The sequence below is a fragment of the Coturnix japonica genome, chromosome 1 (genome assembly GCF_054131305.1).
Source record: "Coturnix japonica strain WE chromosome 1, WE-NBRP24, whole genome shotgun sequence".
Taxonomy (NCBI): domain Eukaryota; kingdom Metazoa; phylum Chordata; class Aves; order Galliformes; family Phasianidae; genus Coturnix; species Coturnix japonica.
The window spans coordinates 156058445-156068775 of record NC_140663.1 but is presented as its reverse complement, the minus strand read 5'-3'; the positions used below and the strand labels follow the sequence as shown (position 1 = coordinate 156068775).

The following is a 10331-nucleotide window of genomic DNA, read 5'->3' as shown; positions in this document are numbered from 1 at the left end:
GTATGAATGCACATTTAAAAGTAACATTATCGATTCTGTAGTCTAAGTACAGAAAGAAAGGCTTCAAAGAGTCCAAACACAAGACATAAACCATAGGTAGGGAACCTTGGTGGAACTACTTATTTACTCTAGCAAATTACCAAGTCTTTTAGTATTACTAATAGGAGATCAAGAAGTTGTATTTTGGCTTTGAAACAAAAAGAGTAAGATTGATCAAAAGGCAGAGAGGAAGGAATTTCAAGGAAAACATGCTACTTGTGAGGAAAGCTATCATGAGAAAGAGACTGAAGAAGGTTGGCTTGAAAAGTAGACTTTCAAAGACCCGAGGCTAAAGAAAAATACTGCTGAAGACATGGAGGGTGGGCAGAATGCCAGTGCTAAGCAGGTGAAAACAATTACTGAGGCAGTGGAGAAATATCATCAGGTACCAAATCAAATGTCCACAAAGAGCTTCAGAAACACAGAAGGAAATTTTTGAGTGGGTTTTGAAGTGTCTATAGGCCGGTACATACCTGAATATGTAATGACCAGCAGTGCTGTGCTTATAAAGAGTGATGGTGAGGAAGAAATGTCAGGAAGAAGAGAGAAGATTCTGAAGTCAACAATCCGCCCCTTGAAATATGTAGCAGGAATGAAACAAGACTGAACGTAATGGCTGCATATACCCAGGAAGAAGACTAGATACAACAAAAGTAGCCATGTGTATCACAATTTCTTATTGAAATAAGAGAAGAAAATTGAGCACAGAAGCAACTGAAATGTAGGTGCTTAAGTTCAGCTATAACAGGACACTGAGATATTCCTCATCTGGCTGACATAATATTTTCAAATTGTTACTTTTCTATAGCAGTCTGATTTATTTTTGTCTTTGTACACTAAATCGCCTTTCAAACTGTGGGTGATGAAAATGTTATTTGTGCCACAGTACGTACAGTAAGCTCATTATACCTAGCTTTTACATACAAAGCAAGAAAATATAAGTTTGTGGGATTTCTCTGAGGCAAGGAATGAGACCCTAGGATGAGAGGTGGGCTTTTGGAATTGAACTGTAGCAAAATTACTTATACCATATGCAAACATCCAAATGCTCCCATCAACCTAATCTTCTGTTTCTATGTTCTATTCTCACTCTCCTAATTTCCCTGGCAAGAGAGTTAATGTACGTTGGTGAGAGATAGTAAATCTTTTTATACTTACAGGTTATGAAACACTGATCCTAGTTACTTGGAAAGCATTTAAAAATGGCCATTTGGATGCCAAATTCAGTCCCATTCCCTAGTATCTACTCATCAAAATGATTTTATTTTAAAAACATATCTAGAATCAATTTTATAAATAAGCATAAAACTCTTGTGCAAAGTGCAGGGATAACAAAAATCAGACTTGGCTACAGTTAAGATGTTAAGATTACATGGTATCAACAGAGGGCAGACTTTGATAACTAAAACTTATGTAGACTATAGACTATAACTAAAACTTATTTTAAGTAAACTTATTTCATGTTGGAACTATTTGGTTGTCAGTTTCAATTAAGGATTATAAATTTATGATCCACCATCAAAACCAGAAAGGATTCAATTTAATAATAGATTTGCACTCATTTTATAACAAGCAAGTTTCTGAAACATAAAGGACTCACTGAATCATCCTCCTGAATCTCAATAGGTAAATTATTTATTAATCACTACTTAAATGAATACTCCATTAAATGAGCATTCCTTCTTCGTATTACAACTTTCTGTACCTGTTTATTCTCATAAATATAGTGTAGTATTCAAATAGATCTGCATACGTTTTGAAAGGATGCCAGCTCGCTTTTCTTTTTCATGAAAATTTAGCATGAAAGTATTTTAAGAAATCAATGGACTTGTTATTGGACCCAATCTTGGTCTATAACACTGATTCAGTGACAACTGGTAGGAAACTGCTCTGGAGTTGCACCCAAATTTAGCCAAGATCTATTCACTTTAATTATGATTTGAAAACAAGCATTGGCATTTGTTTGCAACTCAAACTGTGCATGTGTATTCATATGTGTGTATATTGATTTAGGGAATGGAAAAGGGCAAAAGAATCACAGTGTTTAAACCTGGAATGGAATAAACATGGTGTACACTTATTTTTGAATTATTATTTAATATATTAATGTTGCTTCCAAATTCTACAGAACCACTTTCTATCCATTTACAGAATTAAAGAATCATGTAATAGTTTGGATTGGAAAGGACCTCAAGGATCATCAAGTTCAGTACTGCAGATAGGGTTGCAAACTGCTAGACCAAGTACTAGATCAGGTTGCCCAGGGCCCCATCCAACCTGATATTAGACAACTCCAGCGATGGGGCATCCACAGTCTCTCTGTGGAACCTCTTCCAGCACCTCACCACCCTTTCAGTGAAAAACTTCCCCATTATCCCGTTATCTGATCTAAATCTTCCCTCCTTTAGTTTAAAACTAAAGGGGGATAAGTTTAAGTCTCCCTTGTCTTATCACCACCTATCCATGTAAAAAAGTTGATTTCCTTCACTTTTACAACTTCCCTTTAAGTACTGGAAAGCTGTAACAAGGTTCCCCTGCAGCATTCTTTTCTCCAGACTGAACAAGCCCAGCTCCTTTAGCCTGCCTTCACAGGAGAGGTCTTCCAGCCCTCTGATCATGTTCATGATCAGCCTCTGTGGCCTGCCTCTTCTGATCAGTATCAGAACCCTTTCTTGTTTTCAACATCCCTCACCAAGTTCACTTCCACCTGTGCCTTGGCTTTCCTAATCCCATCTCTGCATACCCAGACAGCATCCCTGTATTCTTCCCCAGGTGATGTGTCCTTGTTTCCGCAGCTGGTACAATCCCTCAGTCTTACCAGCAGGTCCTTGCTAAGCCGTGCCAACTTCCTGCCTCCCCTGCCCACTTTCTTATTCTGAGGGATGGAGAGCTCTTGTGCATCTTTTAAGAGTAGCCAGCTTTGCTCCATTCCTTTGTCTCTAAGGACAGCTTCCCAGATATCATCTAACAATTTATTAAACTGCCTAAAGTTTGCTCTCCTAAAGTTCAGTATCCTGACCCTGCTCTTTGCCAGGCCCACAGTCCTAGAGATCACAAATTCAACCAGGGTACAGTTGCTACAACCCAGGCTGCCTCCAATCTTGACTTTAACAACCTCCTTTGCATTGGTGAGCACAAGGTCCAGCAACACTTCCACTCTGGTCAGTCCATCCAATACCTGAACAAGAAAGTTTTCATCAATGGACTCCAAGAGTCTCCTGGATTGCTCCTCAGTTTTCCCAGCAGGCATCCAAGTGGTTGAAATCTTCTACTTGAATGGCAGTAGATCCCAACCACTGGTGCCCTTTATTTACCCTGATCTTAACCCACAGTCTCTTAGCCTGTTCTTGAGTTTCTCAGAGGGAGCTCCTTGCAAACACTCCTTGAGGACGCGCTTTTAACGGCAGACACCAGAGGTCAGAAATGCTGCGCAGCCTTTATTCAACTACAGCCATGAGCAGCCACATCGAGCAATGAAATCGGATACGAACTGATGTGTTTTGCCCGGCGATATTTATCCGTTTTCTTTCTGGCGAGCAGAGGGGCGGTGCGGACGGGCACCTCATTCTGCTCCGCGGGGCTGCCGTTACCACACGCAGATGTGGGGGAAGCCCAACCCGAGAGCCTGTGTTTAAACAAGCAGCACCGTCCTCTCCCTAACAGGAGGAGCCTGGACTGCCCACAAAGCTCTCCCCGTTCCAGGTGACCCCCTCCTGCCGCTTCCCGCTCCCGCACGGCCCCTTCCCGCAGCAACAACCTGTTTAGCGGGGGGTGAGGAAGGAGGGACCGAACCCGTCGTGGCCCGTGAGATTGACAACCGGCTCCGTTCAATCGCGATAGACGGGCTCTCCCCCCACGGGTGTCTATTGGCCGCGTGGAGGCAGGAGGCGGTTCTCCGGCAGCTGGCGGAGCTCCCTTTGGAGCGCGGCGGGCTGTCCGCATAGAGCGGCGTGTGCGCGGGGTGAGCGCGGTACTGAGTCTATATCGGCGGCAGGAGTGCGGACGCCTCTGCCCTCTTCCACCAGGGGCCATGCAGGCTTTTCTTGCCGTGCCGCGGCGGCTGCCGGCTGGTTTGCTGCTGCTGCTGGCCGGCTGCGTGTGCCTGGGGCTGCCGGCTGGAGCCGCCTCCTCCTTACCGTGGGCACCGGAGGCGGCGGCCCCCCCCGTGGTGGTGGCCAACCGCGGGCTGCGGGTGCCTCTGGGCCGCTCCGCCTGGCTGGACCCCACGCGAGACCTGGTGCTGCAGGTGCAGCCGGGCGACCGGTGCCACCTCACCGTGCTGGACGAGGACCCGCTATGGCAGCGGCCGGGCCGACTGAGCCCCAGGCGCTTCCCCTGCGACTTCGGTCCCCGCGAGGTTCGCTACTCGCACCTGGGCGGCCGCAGCCCCGCGAGGGACCGCGTTCGCCTGCAGCTGCGCTACGACTCGCCCAGCCGAGCCCTGGTGCTGCCGCTGGTGCTGGAGGTGGAGGTGCTCTTCACTCAGCTGGAGATCGTCACCCGCAACCTGCCCCTCGTCGTGGAGCGCCTGCGGGGCACCAGCAGCCCGCTGGATTCCCGCAGCCTGGAGTTCGCCTTCGAACCGAGCCGACAGCGCTGCCGGGTGGGCCTGCTGCCCTCGCTGACCGGCTTGCCCCGCTACGGAGAGATCCTCAACTACCCCACGGCCGTGGCGATGCCGGCGGGAGGGAGCGTGGAGGCGGTGGGGGGCGGCCCGGTGCCCGCCTCCATGTGGGACTGCGAGGAGTTCCTGCGCCTCGGGCTGCGATATCGGCACACGGCGGCCGGCAGCTCCCCAAACCGAGACCTGGTGCCGCTGGTGGCCGAGCTGTGGGAGGCGGCGGGAGGCGGGGCGATGCTCAAGCGCGAGTATTTCCAGGTGCTGGTGCGGATTCGAGGAGGGATGGAGAATGTCGCTCCCAAACCCAGTTTCATGGCCATGCTGATGATGGAGGTGGACCAGTTTGTCCTCACAGCCCTCACGCCTGACATGCTGGCGGCTGAGGATACTGAGTCACCCCCAGACCTGCTGCTGTTCAACATCACCTCGCCCTTCGGCCCGGGCCAGGGGTACATGGTCAGCACGGATGACCGGAGTTTGCCCATCTCTTCCTTCAGCCAGCGCGATGTGAGGGAGCTGCGCATTGCCTACCAGCCCCCCATGGAGGACTCTGATCAGGAACGTCTCTTTGAGCTAGAGCTGGAGGTGCTGGACCCTGAGGGTGCTGCATCAGAGCCCTTTGCCTTTGTGATTGTGGTGAAGCCCATGAATACCCTTGCGCCTGTGGTGACCCGCAACACTGGTCTTGTACTCTATGAGGGGCAGTCTCGGCCTCTTTCAGACCCTGGTCCCAGCCCTAACCTGGTGATCAGTGATGAGGATGACCTTGAGCAGGTGCGGGTGAGTGTTGTGGCAGGACTGAGACATGGCCACCTCACTCTACTGGAGGACACCCCAGCATCTGCCGCTCCTCGTAAACACTTCACTGTGGCTGAGCTGGCAGCAGGCCGGGTCATTTACCAGCATGATGGCAGTGAGTCTCCACTCAGTGACAACTTGGTGCTGAGGCTGGAAGATGGTGGCTCCCGACACCATGTTGAGTTCCTTTTCCCAATTACCCTGGTTCCCACTGATGACCAGCCACCCCTACTCAATGCTAACACAGGGCTGGCTATAGCTGAGGGTGAAACAGTACCCATCACCTCTCGTGCTCTTAGTGCTACTGACATTGACTCACAGGATGCCATCCTGCTCTTTACAGTGGAGTCTGGCCCCAGTGCTGGCCAACTTCTCCTCCGGCAAGCCCAGCCACCTCCTGGCTGGGAAGAGGAGGAAGATGAGGGTTTTTCCTGGAGGAGGGTGTCAGGCGTAGTAGGGAGCTCACTAATCTATGAGAAGCCAGTGAGAGAGTGGCTGCAGCAGGACATTGTGGAAGGGCGTCTCTATTACCACCACTTTGGGCCGCACAGCCCTGGCCCTGGGGTTGTGTTGGACCAGTTTGTCTTTAGGGTCCAAGATGACAATGACCCACCCAACCGCTCTGGACCGCAGACCTTTGTGATCCGGGTGCATCCTGTAGACAGATTAGCCCCGGAGCTGCACAGCAGCAGCAGCCTGCACTTAATAGTTGCAGAACAGCAGGTGACTCCCCTGCGGAGGAAGCACTTGTGTTACACAGACCAGGATTCAGGGGACCGTGAGCTCCGCTACACAGTAACCCAGCCCCCCACTGACACTGACTCTAACCACTCTCCAGAAGAGCATGGAGCCCGCCTTGGATCCCTTGTGCTGACTGAAGATCACTCTGTGGAGGTTACTCACTTCACCCAAGCCCAGATCAATCATCACAAGATCTCCTACCGCCCCCCACAGGAAGAGCTGGGAGTGGCTCCTCATCTAATTCAGTTTCACTACCAAGTGGAAGATGCAGCTGGCAATGCAGCTGAGGGGACTTTCACCATCTACCTGCAACCGGTGGATAACCAGCCTCCTGAAATCACTAATACTGGCTTTACTTTGCCTGAGGGAGGCAGCCATGTCCTTAGCCCAGCTGAGCTGGATGCCAGTGACACAGACACAGAGCTTACTCATCTTCGGTTTATCCTGACCCAGGCTCCTCGTTATGGCCAGCTGCAGCTTTCTGGATACAGTTTGATCTTGGGAGGTGCCTTTGGCTTGGAGGATATCAGACAAGGAAGGGTGGTGTATGTACACAGTGGAGCTGAGACCAGCAGTGATACTTGCAGGCTTGATGTGAGTGATGGGGTTCACATTGTGCCCATCACATTAAAAATGAATGTGCACCCAGTTGATGATGAGGTTCCTACCCTGCGGTTGGCTCCAGGCACTGTTGGTTCTTACCTGGATGTATTGGAGAACGGTGCTGCTGAAATCACTGCTAATGTAATTCAGGGTACAGATGAGGATACAGATGACTTGATGTTGACTTTCATTGTAGAGGATCCACCTCAGCATGGGAATATCCTGGTCCAAGGGGTGCCTGCAGAAAGATTTTCCCAGAGAGATGTGTTGGATGGTGCTGTGGTGTATGCTCATACTAGTGGTGAAATAGGCCTTCTGCCCAAAGAAGATACCTTCAACCTTACCTTGTCTGACCTATCTGAGGAGTGGAACGTCAGGGGCAATGTTGTTCAAGGAGTGTCAGTCTTGGTGACTATTCTCCCTGTTGACAATAAAGCCCCAGAGATTTTAGTGGGGGAGCAGTTCAGAGTAATGGAAGGTGGCAAACGTGTTATTACTCCTGCTCATCTGAGGGCTGAAGATGTGGATACTCCTAGTGATGATATTCTTTGCACCATTGTTTCCCAATCCACATCTGGGTATGTAGAGAACATCTCTCCAGCCCCAGGATCTGAAAAATCCAGAGCAGGTATAGCTATTAGTGCTTTTACCTTGAAAGACCTCCGTCAAGGGCACATTTTTTATGTCCAGAGTATACATAAGGGTGTAGAACCTGTTGAAGACAGATTTGCATTCCGCTGTTCTGATGGTATTAACTTTTCCCAAAGACGTGTTTTCCCTATTATCATTATGCCAACAAATGATGAAGAGCCTGAAATCTTTGTGCGAGAGTTTGTTGTGATGGAAGGCATGAGCCTGGTTATTGATACCCCTATCCTCAATGCAGTTGATGGGGATGTCCCTGCCGATGAGTTAACATTTACAATCACCAGGCTTCCCAGGCATGGCCACATTGTGAACCAGATGGTCAATGGAACTGTCCTAGCGGAGAGCTTCACCTTGGATCAGATAACAGAGAGCTCCAACATACTCTATGAGCATGATGACTCTGAGACAAGGGAGGACAGTTTTGAGGTGAAACTCTCAGATGGTAAACATACTACCATAAAAACAATATTCATTATGGTTATTCCTGTAGATGATGAGACACCTAGAATGGCCATCAATGATGGTTTGGAGATTGAAGTAGGGGAAACTAGGACTATTCATAACAGAATATTGAAAGCTACTGACCTAGATTCTGAAGACAAAACCTTGACATACATTGTAAGATATGGGCCAGGACAAGGTCTCCTACAGAGATTAAAACCTTCAGGTGGAGTTGAGAATATCACTCTGGGGATGAACTTCACTCAAGATGAAGTGGATAGAAATTTAATTCGATACGTGCACTTTGGCCGAGAAGGTGTTCGTGATCTTATCAAATTTGATGTGACGGATGGAATAAACCCTCTCATTGACCGCTACTTTTATGTGACAATAGGTAGTATTGATATAGTCTTCCCAGATGTAATCAGCAAAGGAGTTTCTTTGAAGGAAGGAGGGAGGGTAACTCTTACAACTGATTTGCTTAGCACCAGTGACTTAAATAGTCCAGATGAGAATCTAGTTTTCACTATTACCAGAGCACCCGTCCGTGGTCATCTTGAATGCACAGATCAGCCTGGGGTGCCCATCTCCACTTTTACTCAGCTCCTATTAGCAGGCAATAAAATCTATTACATTCACACTTCAGAAGATGAGGTGAAAATGGACAGCTTTGAGTTTGAAGTGACTGATGGTTATAACCCTGTGTTTCGCACTTTCAGAATTTCTATCAGTGATGTGGACAATAAGAAACCTATTGTCACAATCCATAACCTGGTGGTGAGTGAAAATGAATACAAACTAATAACCCCGTTTGAACTGACTGTAGAAGACAGAGATACACCTGATCCATTACTAAAATTCATCATCACTCAAATACCGGTTCACGGTCAGATCATGTTCAATCACTCCAAACCAGTCACCACCTTCACTAAACAAGATCTCAATGAGAATCTGATCAGCTACAAACACGATGGTACAGAATCAGTTGAGGACAGCTTCTCTTTCACTGTTACAGATGGCACTCACACTGATTTCTATGTCTTCCCTAATACTGTGTTTGAAACGAGGAGACCTCAGACTATGAAGATTCGCATAATGGCGGTGGACAACAGCGTACCTCAAATTGTAACCAACAAAGGTGCTCAGACTCTCCGTATTCTGGCCACTGGCCATGTAGGGTTTCTGATTACTAACAAAGTGCTCAAAGTGGAAGACAGGGACAGTTTACATACTGCTCTGAAGATCAGAATCACTGAGGGTCCTCGCCATGGATTCCTGATCCACCTGGGGAAGGGCAACCATAGCATCAGCCAGTTCACTCAAGGTATTACAGTGCTCTCTGTGTTTTTTAGTTCACCGGAGATCTTTTTTTTCATGTTGAACTGTGTAATAATTAATGTGATAATCTTTTTGACAGCAATTTATTTGTAATGGCTTTATTCTTTTTTTAGTTCTACTTACTGTTTATTGTGTCTGTGATAGCTTTAAACAGGAAAGGGTGTTTACTGGATAAACACTGAATAAAGGATCATCTTTGCTTTGGAGAGCTTACAGTCCAAATAACGTGGAATAAGTCTAATTATATCTAGTTGACTTATTCAATGCCATACATTTGGATAACAGAATTGGTTGCGTGTGGCTCCAGATCTGTAGAGGCCAAGTGCCTTCTTTGAGAATCTTATTTAGAAAATGCTACGGGAGTGGCCTGGCTGTTATTAACTAATGGTCATGTCATGGCTAGGGTGTAAGTTGCTGTACTGTTTGAGTGCATTTAACTGTAAGAACAAAATAATTTCCCAGACATAGGAAGATAATGAGTGCATTTGTTGTCTTAATTACACAAACCTTAGCCACAAAGTGTTTGTGGTAAGTTAAAAGGTAATATAAATGTTTTAAAATTATGTCAGTGGTACTTAATTTTTACATAGAACTAAAATGCCGGGTGGTATAAATAGGATGAAAACTGCATATGCCAAATGTACTGTAATAAAGCCTTACCACAAGGCTATGAAATAACTTTCTTCAATTGAAAGGGAGCATTAACTATTCTCTGGAGAATAATCCATGTTACTTTGTGATGAATTAATGAAATGAGGCTTTTTGGAGCCTCCTGCAGCTGTTGTGTGTTTAGAGTGTATAACTGCATGCGGTCATCTGAGCTAAAGGGGCCCAGGCAGCCTGGACTGCGTAGGTAGTAAGGCCAGAGATGAGTCCTTGTAGCTGACAGCGTTTCATTTGACACAGCTCATACTGATGCGTATCCCTGGTTACTGGATTGGCTTTAAGTGGCACTCTTGTCAGATGTACCAAATATACTGCAGACAGGCCTGATGAACTTCTGAATGGCTGATGTGCCTTAAGTTTTACAGTGTTAGTGCAGAGTAGAAGGTAAGGAGGGACTAAACGTATTGAAGCTTTGGGAACAGCTGCAGCTCATACA

The 10331-nt window shown here is 47.2% G+C and overlaps 1 protein-coding gene across 2 annotated transcripts in view; it reads left to right on the top strand.

Moving 5' to 3' along the window:
- Nucleotides 1-1659: 1659 nt before the first annotated feature.
- Nucleotides 1660-10331, top strand: part of FREM2 (FRAS1 related extracellular matrix 2) — a 107927-nt gene continuing 99255 nt past the window's right edge. For both annotated transcript variants that reach the window (XR_014948724.1, XM_015851908.2), the window contains exon 1: nt 1660-9215. Coding sequence is in view for 1 of the 2 variants with exons in the window: in XM_015851908.2 (XP_015707394.2) it covers nt 4070-9215 (5146 nt within the window). In the remaining variant the exon portion in view is untranslated. The remainder of the gene's footprint in view (nt 9216-10331) is intronic.